Raw genomic sequence first — 14,435 nt, 5'->3', positions numbered from 1 at the left:
ATAGTCTTCCTTTTATCTTAACCGAGGCCCTTTTTTTTCTTTTTACCAAAATTAGCATTTTTAAATTTGTGGATTTTGGCGTTTAGTTTCATTTGGTTTATTTCCGGTTTAACAACCTTATGTGCTGGGCAAGCGGCTTGCATAATATCTGATTTTGTAATGGATCTGTGACGTTTTCGACCATTTAATTAATTTAGCTTAATATTCGTTAAGGTTAGTATTGATTTATATTTTAAACCCAAATAATCAGCGAGGTATATTGTATGCAGATTGGCAGTTAAAGCAAACATTTGAGGAAATTCGAAATAGTATTTTGTGCCTCCTAATTTATTAGCCCCCTGTTGTACAGAGAGGGTAGGATTTTTAATGGCTGAAATCTGAATTACTTAGGAATTTCTGTCTAAATATAGATCATTTGTTGGGAAGAATTTAGAAAGAATACGAAGTAAAATTATAACGAAATCCAATCAAGGTGAAATCAATAGATAGTTTTCGATAGGCCTGAATTTAGCGAAAGTTACCTCCCGTTGGCCGCCATATTGGAGGTCGACTCAGTGATTTTCCCTCTTTGTCTTACCAAGTTTAAGAAAATATAACAGAAATATTTGGTGGAAAATCTTTATCAAATAATTTTTTTTAAATAAAGGAGGCTTCCAAAAATTTATATACTTCAGAAAAATAATGATTACTTATTCAAAATAGCAAATATAAAAATTTTTAATTGGTTGAACAATGAAGGAATATGAGCATTTGGACCTCCAGTATGGCGGCCAACGGGAAGTAACTCTTGGTCAATCGAAAACTATCTATAGTTACACAACCAAAGCATTGTAAGTGTAAAGGGAGAGGCAAAAAATGCAGCGGACCAGACCAGGATTCGAACCTGGGCCCCCTGAATCTCCAGTCAGGTGCTCTACCAACTGAGCTGACTGGCTACTATTGATTGAACTCATCTGACTGCTCCATTCCTCCCTCCTTAAAGGTCTTAGTCCCCTGAAAGACACCATCTCAGGGTTTTCCCTGGCAGCCTCTCACTTGTCACTTCTTGGCCATAGCATGGCACCAAATGTAACAAAAAGGTTAAAAAATGTAGTGAACCAGAGAGGGATTTAAATTCGGCCCCCTGAAGCTAATTCTGGCCACAAGTGATTGAAATCTGACTGGCCCTCAGAGGCCACCACCCCAGGCTCTTCCCTGGCAATTGACCTTAGTTTATGTACTACCCAACATCAGCTTGGGCCTTGACAGAGTTACACTAATTGTAAAGCGGGAATGGCATGACAAATTTTCCTCAGAATTCATTCTTTACTCAATGAATATACTGGTACTTGCTCATTTGCATTCAGTCTCTACAAAATTTTATATTATTGTTCGTGTGATCTTACTAAGTCACCAATATCATTTAATCCACCGACAGCTGAACCCATTTGACTGCCACATATGTAATCAAGGGTCAAGTTTCTCAAATTTTTAACTTAGTGGTATCAGTCAGAAAGACAAGAGAAAAACTGGATTTTTGCGCATAAGTAAACGATTTACAATGATGATAATAATTTTAAATGAAGTCAATTACAACTAATCCTCACAGTAAACCATGTAGAACTCCCAAATATATATTAAAAAAATTTAATTGCACTAAGGGCATGAGCATGCCATTAAATAGAGTAAGATTTTGTGTATAAAAGTTTCACCATTGCTTGAGTTCTTTTTCAAAACTCAAGTAATATGTAATTTTGGATGGAAAACTGTACATAATTATAGTGATGACTATTACCAGGGTAAATTATCAGTTCTTGTCACCATCAAACTTAATTTTATAGCTTTTAACAGAATTTGAATGTGCTTTTGTTTTTATTTTTAACAGGATGGTTCCATTCATAGGAAATATATTATTTAAAACAGTGGTGAACAACTCAACAAAAAACTCTCCCAGTTGCTGGAAATGTTTGTCTAAATTATCTGGACCTTCCTACTTTCATTCTGTGCCAAGGAATTTTCATCATTCAATTAGTAACTTCAGCATATCATTGAATAAACCGAGACACAAGCTTACTTTTTTAACAAACTGTGTAAGATATCAGTCTTCAAAGTCGGATTCTGGTGCAGCAGATAGATTGCGTTATTCTATAGCAGTGGCCATTGTTATGACAGGAGCAACTATTTTATCTGTTCCCCTCTACCGAGTCTTCTGTCAGGTAAGCTCAAGAATTTATCCAGGGATTTGTATCATGTTTTGTTTTTAAATTTAATATGATTTATTTAGATAGATATTACAGTCAAGCCACATTATTTCAAACTCATTCACATTGGGACCATGGAAATACATGTACTTTAAGATACTGTGAACTTGAGTTAATCAAGGTAACTGTCTAAAAATGTCTAACATGCTTAGAGACACTTCATACAAACAAACACTGATAATGACATCATTTTACTTTCTTTTAATATGCCTGATGTTTTTGTCTTTTTTTAAATACAGAAAACTGGAAGAGGAGGTAAGGCTGTCAAGTTAAGCAATGAAAAAGTGGAGGCCATGAAACCACAGGATAAAGTGATCACAGTCAAATTTAATGCCGACCGATCCGCTCAGATGCAGTGGCAGTTTAAACCTCAGCAAAAGGAGATACAGGTACGCCATATTGTCTATCTTACTCCTGTAGATTGTGGAATCTAGCTTAGTTTTGCAATTTCAAAAGAATGATTTAAAATACTTCTGACAAATATATTGCTGAAAAAAAGATACATAGTTAATATGTGTAACTATTTATACTTGGGCTCTATTATGTGTTTCTCAATGTGACAGGTTCGTGTGGGAGAGACTGCATTGGCATTTTACACAGCCAAAAACCCCACAGACAAGCCCATCATAGGGATTTCTACCTATACCATAGTTCCCTGGCAAGCTGGATACTATTTCAATAAAATACAGGTATCAGAAATAAATGGCATTACATGTACTGATTAACATAATTCTTCTAAGCAATGTCAGAATTAATATTTTCATAACAAATATTTGCTAAATATTCAGAGTACATGTACTTTTAAGAATTGTATTCCCTTTTCAGTGCTTTTGTTTCGAGGAACAGAGGTTAGAACCAGGAGAAGAGGTAACAGTTTTATAACTTTAAATCTTGATTACATTGAAATACATGTAGCCAGAAATTCATTTATATATGTTGCCAGATTACTTTGGGTGTGACGATCATCTATTTGGAGTTTAAGAGTTTCTAGGTCCTTTTATCCCTTTTTCTTCCATTCAGTACTATGTTGATGTCTTCACATAGAAATAAGGCAATAATAATTTGTAACAGTTATGATGATTGCTAGCAACATGTTCAATATGTCAAGACACTATTTCCAGTTGAAGGATCTAGGTCCAAATCCTGGTTGGACTTTGCCATCTTTGGCAAGTGAAATGATACATGTAATACACAACTTCCCCCCCCCCCCCAATCAAGTTTTTAGCTCACCCTCACCTGAGCCGAAGGCTCAAGTGAGCTTTTCTGATCACATTTTGTCCGTCGTCCGTCCGTGCGTGCGTCTGTCTGTCCGTCTGTAAACTTTTCACATTTTCGACTTCTTCTCAAGAACCACTGGGCCAATTTTGACCAAACTTGGTACAAAGCATCCTTGGGTGAAGGGGAATTTAAATTGTTAAAATAAAGGGCCAAGTCCCCTCACAAGGGGAGATAATTAAGAAAAGACAAAAATAGGGTGGGGTCATTAAAAAATCTTCTTCTCAAGAACCACTGGGCCAGAAAAGCTGAAACTTATATGGAAGCATCCTGGGGTAGTGTAGATTCTAAATTGTTCAAATCATGACCCCCGGGGGAAGGGCGGGATCACAATTGGGAATCAAAGTTTTACATAGAAATATATAGGAAAAATCTTTGAAAATCTTCTTCTCAAGAACCACTGGGCCAGAAAAGCTGAAACTTATGTGGAAGCATCCTGGGGTAGTGTAGATTCTAAATTGTTCAAATCATGACCCCTGGGGAAAGGGTAGGGCCACAATGGGGAATCAAAGTTTTACATAGAAATAAATAGGAAAAATCTTAGAAATTTTTCTTCTCAAGAACCTCTGGGCCAGAAAAGCTGAAACTTATGTGGAAGCATCCTGGGGTAGTGTAGATTCTAAATTGTTCAAATTATGACCCCCTGGGGAAGGGCGGGGCAACAATGGGGAATCAAATTTATACATAGAAATATATAGGAAAAATCTTTGAAAATCTTCTTCTCAAGAACCACTGGGCCAGAAAAGCTGAAACTTATGTAGAAGCATCCTGGGGTAGTGTAGATTCTAAATTGTTCAAATCATGACCCCTGGGGAAAGGGTAGGGCCACAATGGGGAATCAAAGTTTTACATAGAAATATATAGGAAAAATCTTTGAAAATCTTCTTTTCAAGAACCACTGGGCCAGAAAAGCTGAAACTTATGAGCACATGGAAGGATCCTGGGGTAGTGTAGATTTCAAAATGTCCAAATTATGATCAGTGGGGTAGGGTGGGGATGCATTATGTATGACAAGGGGGAAATCTGGTAAAGAACAGAATGGTCAAAGCTTCTCAGGTGAGCGATATGGCCCATGGGCCTCTTGTTTTTTTCTATTCATAATGAAGTTAATTAAATAGACACATCAATGTTCATAATCTTTTGACCAGGGCCCGTAAATAGGTGACCCCCAACATTAACTATCTTGACTTGTTAATATGAATCTTTGTATCCCCTGAGTAACTTTATTTTTTCTTCATGATAAATGTGAAGAAAATGTTTGATAGAATATAAATCACTGAGTTACAGAAATCTGCTCTTTCTTTTAAAGGCCTATAGTGTGTGTGTGTGGGGGGGGGGATTCTTAGAATTTTTTGCTGTAGTTTGCTGTAATTTGAATTTTAGCATTTGAAAGGAAAGAAAATATGCCAATTTTTTTTTTTAAGTTAAAGAAAGCCCCCCCCCCACCACCACCACCACCACCTTCCCACAACAGAATTTCTGAGTTAGATACCTTTTTTAAAAATCTACTTTAACCATCCTACAAGATTTCATACATGTACTTGCAGTGAGTGATCATAAATATTCATACATGTATGTAGTAACATGAATACAACATAAGCAGAATTTTTAGCAAGGATTTAATTTGGGCATTAATATTAGTGAGGGTATGAGATTGTTAAAATTGAATATCGCTAACAACTAATCACATTTTATTTGTAATAGCTTCTATAGTGAGCATTTTGAAATTCCTAAAATTACATCTCACTAAAAATCCACTTTTTGAGGACATATTGCTTGATTTGCGTCTCACTAAAATTTCCCCTTATACGATATTAAATCATTTTGTATCAAATTATTTGATTATTTGCTTCAAATAAAATACAATTATCATTTCATTGTAATGACATAAATTATTTTGACTTCTTTAATGTTCACCCAAATATCTGGAGTTGCCTTTCTTAAGCCTTTTTCTTTCTACTTCATAAGACGGAGGAATGGATATTAAAAGACACATACTGTACTATTTATTGGGAGTCCTCATTTTTGATACATTCATTTTAAGAAGGATAAATCTGAAAGCAAGCTTAAAAGTAGACTGAGTTATCTTTCTTTGGCAGCTATGGCCACTGAAATGAGATCGAGCCAGATGTTTTCTACAGATGACTAAGCACAGGACTACATCTGCTTCTAAAATGCTTCTAAATAGAGTTTCATGTGTGTGCATGCATTTAATGATGCATTAAGGCACATGCAGACTCTATAGACATCTGAATGAAATTGCCAGCTAGCTATGTTCATTTTTCATCTGAATGTGTGTCTATGGCAATAAATACCTGTCTGGGTTATGTTGGGCATACAATTCAGTTCATTGTAGAAACATGCCTTTTGTTTGTTTACAAAACGTGCCAAGCAGCTGATAATTTATCTTGTTTCAATCTGCACTTCTCAATGCCCTTTGACCCCAATAAACCATTGGAGCTGTCTGATTTCTTCTCAAGTGATGGACACAGATAAAAATTCCATCTCACGTCTGCATTACCCTGTTGACAGGTTCAATGAGCCAGCTAGACTAGCAAGTGCAGTTTGTACATGATTTTATTTTGGCTGATTCGACAAACCATTTTACCAAGCTCAGATTCTGACAATAACCTTACTGATAAATTTTTTGTGATTTTTAATGTAACCATTTTAAATTTTTTAATCAAATTGATATTAAAAATTATAGCATTTTCTGGGTATTGAAATTAGCATTTCCTAATTTCAGTATTCATCTTAAACAAAGAATCTTGATATGAGCATTTTTTTTTCATTAATCAGTGATGAACTTCAAGCACTGTCAGGGATTGCCTGATAACTCATGCATGAATAATATTATTTACTCTTTCTAATTGCCTTCATTATCCAAATATTGGTCATGTTCAATGACTCACAATTTCCTGCTGTAATATCACAAGAATAGCCAGCTTTGTTGCGTCGAAAATGAAATCTGACTCTTCAGCTTTTCCCCACCGATTGATTTCATCCCCCTTTATAAATCTATTGTGCTGATTGGACATCCCTTGACCCTGGCATCTTTCTGACCAACATTTTCTGGCTGACCACATCAATGACCGTTTCTACAGTTAGAGGTGACACATCTTCTCATCAGAGCTGATTCATGTCAGTCATTAATCACATTGGGCTACTGACCAGAGCTCGTAAAACCGATTTACATATAGGGTCTTCTGTGACATCCAACTTTACCTATTAAGCAATGGGATATACATGTATATACCATAATTTTGTAGTACATGTATATAGGCATCTTTGGTTTGGGTTTTTTTCAAATCAGATCTGTTGGAGACAAATACTTAAAAAAAATTAAATCCTGGTTAAAGGTTTCATAATAAAAAGAAATTATATAATTTAAGTGCTAACAACTTTATCCATGCCTTTTCTTGTTCATAAATAGAAACTTGGCAAAGTAGTTTAATTTGATTGAAGGCAAAAATAGATTCCTCCTCTATCAGGTTATGGTGACAAAATTCATAAAAAATTATCTATAATCATATAACTATACCAGGGTGAAAGTAATTCATAGATATATAGGTATTTGAAATAATTTTACTTCAGCTATAATGCAACAGTACGTGGTATTTGAACATACAGGAGCATTAAGACTATTAATTAAATGGTTTTTTTTAAAATCATGTTAAGAGAACATTGATTTATTAATTAAAAAAATGACATTTTCATCCAATAAAAGATCTCAACGGATTCATTCTGAGACTTCAAGGTCGTTTCTTTGTGTGTGTATGTGTGACTCAGCCTCTCTGTTTTGTGTGTTAAAATTGTCTGAATCATTTCAGAATACCATGTACCAAACACCAGAACTTTCAGCCTATCTCACAAAAATTACCAGCCACAATATTGAATTTTCCTTTCAGATGTCACTTTGGGTTTCTAAGAAATGATAAGTATGAGTGATAACTGGTGCAGGCTCCTATTATCAAACAGACAGCATCTAAAGAGATTTATTCTGTAAATGTTGTAATGGTTTCTATGTCTATAAGATTTATTTCATTAATGTTAACAACCTTTAATCTGAATATTTCTAAAAAAAAAAAAAAAAAAAGTGGCTTACTAGAACCAAAAGGCAAAATTTGTATTGATGTGATTCATTGAGGAGAAGAAAAAAGCCTTCATAACTGACCCCTTTTTAGCTCACCTCAACGAAGTTGGGGGGAGCTTATGTGATACCCTCGGCGTCGGCGTCGGTGTCGGTGTCGGGTCGGCGTCCCAGGTTAAGGTTAAGTTTTTTGGAGCAGTTTTCTTTTTAATTACTTCTGTGTCCTATACTGATTAGACATGCATGGAAGATGGTTTTAGTGTGTTTTATTGTACCAGACAAAGTTTCAGATGCTGCAATTTCAGCAAAGGAATTGCCAGGTTAATGTTTTTGAAGCAGGTTAACATTTTTGGTGCAGTTTTTGGTGTGGGTTTCATTTCCAAGTAACTATAAGCCCTATGTTGACCAAACTTGCATGGATGATACATCTAAGGATGCATACTACCGTGATTGCTTCGGATGCTGAATCTGACCTACATTTTCCGGTTGAGTGAACAGGTTAAAGTTTTTGGTGTAGGTTTCATTTCCAAGTAACTATAAGCCATATGTTGACCAAACTTGCATGGATGATACATCTAAGGATGCATACTACCGGGCTTGCTTCGGATGCTGAATCTGACCTACATTTTCCGGTTGAGTGAACAGGTTAAAGTTTTTGGTGCAGGTTTCATTTCCAAGTAACTATAAGCCCTATGTTGACCAAACTTGCATGGATGATACATCTAAGGATGCATACTACCGGGCTTGCTTCGGATGCTGAATCTGACCTACATTTTCCGGTTGAGTGTATAGGTTAAAATTTTGGTGCAGGTTTCATTTCCAAGTAACTATAAGCCCTATGTTGACCAAACTTGCATGGATAATACATCTAAGGATGCATACTACCGGGCTTGCTTCGGATGCTGAATCTGACCTACATTTTCCAGTTGAGTGAACAGGTTAAAGTTTTTGGTGTGGGTTTCATTTCAAAGTAACTATAAGCCCTATGTTGACCAAACTTGCATGGATGATACATCTAAGGATGCATACTACGGGGCTTGCTTCGGATGCTGAATCTGACCTACATTTTCCAGTTGAGTGTATAGGTTAAAATTTTGGTGCACACTAATGGACTTGCTTCGGATGCTGAATTGGACATACATTTTTCAGATAATAGACAAGGTAAAAGTTATGGTTGCAGGTCTATTACCAAAAACTATAAGGCTTATATAACATTGTATAAACCAAACTTGCACAAATGCTGCATCAAGAGATGAAAACTCTCAAATTTGCTTCAGATGCTGGATTTTCATTACATTGAAGAAGTAGTAGTTTAAATTTTTTATGTAGGTCTATTTCAAAGTATCAGATCAAAATTGCTTTTAAAAATATTTTCATTTTTGGAATGTATACTTTTTGTTGGTTAATTGTGTGACTTTGCCTTACTTAAAGACAACATTCGTTGAGGTGAGCTCTGTAATCTCTGATTACCTATGTTCTTTGTTAGATAGTGAAAGACACTCATAATCTTGGTGATTAAAATTTTATTATGTCAAGCATATTTGTGCAATGCTTTGCAAACAAATATGTATTTCTACCCATAAGCCCCATAGTCTTTCAAATGTTATATGAATAACCTTTATAGGTGATGTTTAAAAAAAAAAAATCAGCCTCAGTTGCTGCATTTTTATAGATCTTAGTTATAGATATCAAACTTTAATTTGTTGTGATAAAAGACCCAGAACACATTAATAAAGCTACAAGGAAATGTAATGGAGGTAAGCTATTGACTGTAACAAACAGCTGCTTAATGTACCAAAGCCTTTGTCTGTGGCATCACAAGCCTTATGGACAGAATTTATTTCACATGATTAAGTGGAATGTAATCATTCTAATTAAATCAATCTGATCTTCAAATGAATTATTTTTGGATGAGAAATTTGAGTGACTATCATTAAAAACTTAACAGAGGAAGGTTAAGGATGTTTTTCCGCTGTTTTTTCTTCTTTTGAAAGCTTAAGCACATTTAAGAGTGTCCTGATATGAAAATTAGGTCAAGATGATTTTTTTCCCATATATTTTTTTGTTTGATAGTCAGATTACTTGGTTGTATAGATCACAAAATGTTGACTGGGCCAATAAGTAATAACTTGGAATAAACATTGTATGTATCACTTCCTGATGAGGAACAGGTGTATGAAGTGTACTCACTTGTTATGATAGGCAAACAAAAACATTCATCTGGCCATGTTCTTTGAGTCTACTTCTCACAAATTACTTTCTGACAGATGTTACAGCTGTATAGGTAAATAGATGTAACCATCTATAGATGGTTCATACACAACAGGTGAAATAAGATGTATTTGTTAGACAATTCCAATCATGGTTCAGTAAATTGTTATGTAATTTGACAAGCAACAAAACTAATGAATACTGGTCATATACAGGGTTATCTTTGCCCATTTTAAAGTTTCAAATACCATTTATTGTACCTTAAATAATTATATCTTTTAAAATTTGCCCAATCACATAGATGTTTTAGAAATAACTCTGCCTTCATTGAAATCTTCCTGCTTCAAATTATTCTTCCACCTGCAATGAGGTTTAAGGGAGCTAGAATAAAAGGAGGACTAATTTTTTATTTATAAAGTACCATATTACAGCTTATGGAGAACACAAAAAAAAGGTAGCACTTTAACATATTTGCTGTCAATTATGCCTGAACATATTAGCATTGAGTTGGAGTGCCCCCCCCCCCCCCATTCCTTGTCCAAGTGGTCTATGGAGTGGTTCTTATAGTCAATATGATACCGGGTATGCCCTTTAGCTTAAATTAGTTACCATCTGAATAAATGTATGAGGTTTTTATGTCAGCTAAGGCTAAAGAAAAAATCATGATGAAGATTTAAGTTGTCAATAATTAAATAGACAAACCAAATATCCACCTGTTTATGTTTGCAATAAACCGAGTCAAATACCAGTTATCTAACTTTGTACCTTGTCATTCATATTATTCCTGTATGAAACACCATAACATAATCGTTTCCACTCAAACGAACATAAATTATTTATAAGATAAATAACAACACATATATAGGTTGGTACAGAAGTGCTCTTGTAAGTGCATGCAGTTTAATATTATATACAAAATTAGTCCAAAAAATCTGACGTTTTAATGGCTTTTTTACAATTTTTATATTTTACATGTTATTTTTTGGACTAATACAAAATATACATTTCCATCTTTCCATCTTGACAACTCATCCAATTTACGAAACAAAAGCATATAATTGATAAAAACAAACATGATACTTGTGAGGGTGGGTGGGCAGGGAAACGTCTGACTGCGCTGAGAAAGAGCCTTCGAATAGCATTTAAATCTTACACACGCTAAAGCGTGCATGCTTTAACAGAATACCTGTGTAACAGAATACCTGTAGAACAGGTATTCTATAAATCCAATCAGACCGACACTTTTCCTATGCAGTAGATAAACACGTGTTCGATTGATACACTTGTTTTGATAACTTCAATAAATAGATGTCTACAGCTGCTATACTTGAATATGATTATTATAATTGTTTGCAAATTATAATATATCCTTCAATTTATAATAATTTGCATTAGTCAGTTGAATTATTTTGCATAAATGTCATTAATAATAGTTATAAATGAATTATGTACATATACTTTTTATAATTAGTAATTTAAATATTACTTATAATTATATTGGTTCAATTATTTTAAAAGCAAATCTTGTACTTCAAAATACCCTTGCAATAACTTCTGAATATGAAAAAGATATTTAAAAAACTTAATTTAGAAAATGGAAAATGCTAAAGATCAAATTCTCTTAATAAAAATGAGAAAATCTTATATATTTTATATTTACGAACAAAATCTACTATGCAGCAATAGAAGTAGAATAATCAAATTGAAGATTCAGTGTTAATAAAAATGTCCTCTCATACAAGTCCAGTGACAAGCAAAGTCAGAACATGGTGGGGGTGTTTGATTGTTCAGAGGTGGACAATTTGGAAGGAGTTGATGACACCATAAATCTTCCCTGTCTGAAACATTGCTTATATCAGCAGCATTAATTCTTCTTGTGGAGCATTTTATTAAGATCATAGCTATATGGTTAACCATGTGTTGATCTTATGACACAGGATTCAATTTGTTTCTCTTCATTTTGCTGGCGTTCTCCTTTAGAATGAGCTAATTTTAAAAAGTTCATTCTAAAGGAAAATTTTCAATTAATTATCAACCTTAAACAAAAATATGTTTCTCTTCCATAGTTTCCACAAGTTTCAGTTTATAGGTTTATCAGAAATATTGTGCTCAAATAAAGAAACATGGACATTCCCAAGATTTATGAAAGTTTGTCATATTATCACAATTTCACCTGGTCTTCCTAAGCTTTCAGGTCAATGTGATTGTTCTGCTCTAATGTCGACATATAGATACTTTATAGTACTTTATAACCACCTCTGTATCAAATAAAGATGAGATCAAGCAAAGCTGTTTTGGTGGGGACTTTTATTAGGCAGCCTGTTACTTATATGTCCCTTGTGCCTGGTGGCATACACTGCCTTAACAAGTATCAAATTTCTATTGGCTACTGGCATTCCATGATTGCAATCCAGCACTTTTCCTTTCTACTGTGCGGTGCCTATTGTTTTTGTGTCACCCAGGCTTTCTTCTTCTTTTAAGTGCCCACGTTATTGCTATGTTTAATACAGTTATTGGGAGGATTTTTTCTACCTTCTTCTTACTTCCTCAATGATTGATCCCTTCCTTGTTCTCTGTAATAGGCCTTCACTTCTTGTAATATCTTACATTTTTTCATCATTATCCTTCTTAAGCATTTATTATGGTGTCTGTCTATTAGCCAAAGATTATTTTCTTCTTTGTCTTGTTCATTTTCCCAGATTTTGATTCCCAAATAATTCTTTGATTCTTGCAAGGTGTTCATTTTTAAAGTACTGTAAAATCACATATTTTCAAGGGGTCAAATTTTTGTGGTTTGTATAGAATTCTTGGTTTGTTGGCATTTGAATTTGTGGATGAAGAATTGTTAAGTAGTTATGTAGGTAAAATTTCATATTTTCTGGTGGACATAAATTCGTGGGTCTCTTAATACCTCGAAAACAATGAAAATTAAACCCCAAGAAAATCTGTGATTTCTTGCATTCCCCCTCCTTCTAGTATTAATGTATTCTGGCATTCTGTATGTTTCTGGCATTTATTCTAACCTTTTGATTTCCTGACATTGTACTAGAGCCTTATTCTCTCTGCTTCTTTTATCATATTTGTTATTTTAAGTTGTATTAATTGCATCATCTGTAAAATCAAAATAATTTTTCAATTTGTTGTTAAAGTCCTATTGTATGCTGATCTCTTCATTTTTCTCTGAACTTATCGGTCCATTTTTATCAGGAATAAAAATCCAGATACGCAACAACCTTGCTTCACTCCAATTTTTACATCAAACTATTTCAACATGTTCCCATCGTCTGTCACAGAACAAACTTCTGTATACAGGGAAATTTTCACCCCGTTTTATTTTTGTCCTTTTCGCCCTACCCCTCCTTTGGCCAATTCAAAGAATACAGTATAATTTCTTAAATAAAACCGTGACTGGGTGAATTTAAAGTGGGGTAAAATTGTCTGCAAGTTTGAGAGGCGAAAATAACCCTGTATACAGTATTTCAATGTGTCCCCATTATCTGTCACAGAACATTTGAAAATTTGAAAACACTTTACTGATTCTGAACAAATTTTATATCTTAATCATGATAGTACATCTTAGTGTGAACTATGAAAAGGTATTTAAGTTTTCACAAAAAAGATCCAGTTCAACTGTACAAGATAAAATTTCATTGCATTGTATTGCATTTTGATAAACTTTAAAACTCTATGCTGTGTGTTTAACTCTTTAGAATACATTATATACATTAAATAAAAAGAAAAGCAAAGATGGATGAATAAAAAACATCCTTGTATAATTTACTACAATCAATATTTTTAAAGACAGTTATTCTTCATAAATCCAACACCTTTTTCATTTTTGAATTCATTTTTTTTTTAAACATATTATTGATATACTTTAAACTTTCAGGTGGAGATGCCTGTGTTTTTCTACCTTGACCCTGAGTTGCTGGATGATCCGCGGATGGCTAATGTTGATGACATTGTGTTATCATACACTTTCTTTTCATCAAAAGATCAGGAAATTAAATATCCAGGACAGCAGATCATGCCCTCTGGTGGTGCATAGCAAAGTAATGCAGTTGACCTATTGAACTCCAGGAATTTTGACAAGTGTTACATTAAATCATGTGGAACAGTGGATACTAAAGCTTTTTCCTGTCATGATAGGAGAGTTGCTGTGAATTCATGTTGAATGAGAACTCCATTCACCAGACATTTAAATGGAAGAAAATATATAATAAGTCAAATATAGAGAATGTCAGATTTATGGAGATAGTACTTCAGGAAGAGTTTTATGTCAATGTACAGATGTCTTTGTTTTTATGTCTGAAAAATTAAAATAGAAAATAAACTGTGATAATTTTGAATGACTGATTCTTAATTATGACATTTAAAATTAAGGTTTTTCCACCCTTACAATTTTAATGGTTCAAAGAACAAAAACTGCATTTATTTTCATGTATTATAGTTTAATTTTACCAATTTTTGCAAAAAATATATAGGTCGCCATATTATTTGAGTTGGGAGACATAAATAATCAGGAGTGTATTTCAACATTAAAAAATCTTAATTTTTTGGAAAACAATATTGTATATATTATGTAAAAACTGGTTCAAATGCATAATTCTGATGCTTAG

The 14,435-nt window shown here is 33.9% G+C and overlaps 1 protein-coding gene across 1 annotated transcript; it reads left to right on the top strand.

The window, feature by feature from the left end:
- Positions 1–106: 106 nt before the first annotated feature.
- On the top strand, positions 107–14,165 carry LOC134272874 (cytochrome c oxidase assembly protein ctaG-like). The gene is made up of 6 exons (XM_062755043.1): positions 107–213; positions 1,865–2,195; positions 2,480–2,629; positions 2,804–2,929; positions 3,066–3,107; positions 13,706–14,165. Exons 2-6 carry the CDS (start codon positions 1,866–1,868, stop codon positions 13,862–13,864), a joined length of 807 nt encoding a protein of 268 aa, XP_062611027.1. The 5' UTR covers positions 107–213; position 1,865; the 3' UTR covers positions 13,865–14,165.
- Positions 14,166–14,435: the final 270 nt, after the last annotated feature.

The sequence above is a fragment of the Saccostrea cucullata genome, unplaced genomic scaffold (genome assembly GCF_032062105.1).
Source record: "Saccostrea cucullata isolate Sc308-1 unplaced genomic scaffold, CSIRO_AGI_Scuc_v1 ctg154, whole genome shotgun sequence".
NCBI classification, from domain to species: Eukaryota; Metazoa; Mollusca; class Bivalvia; order Ostreida; family Ostreidae; genus Saccostrea; species Saccostrea cuccullata.
This window is presented reverse-complemented; position numbering and strand designations above follow the sequence as displayed.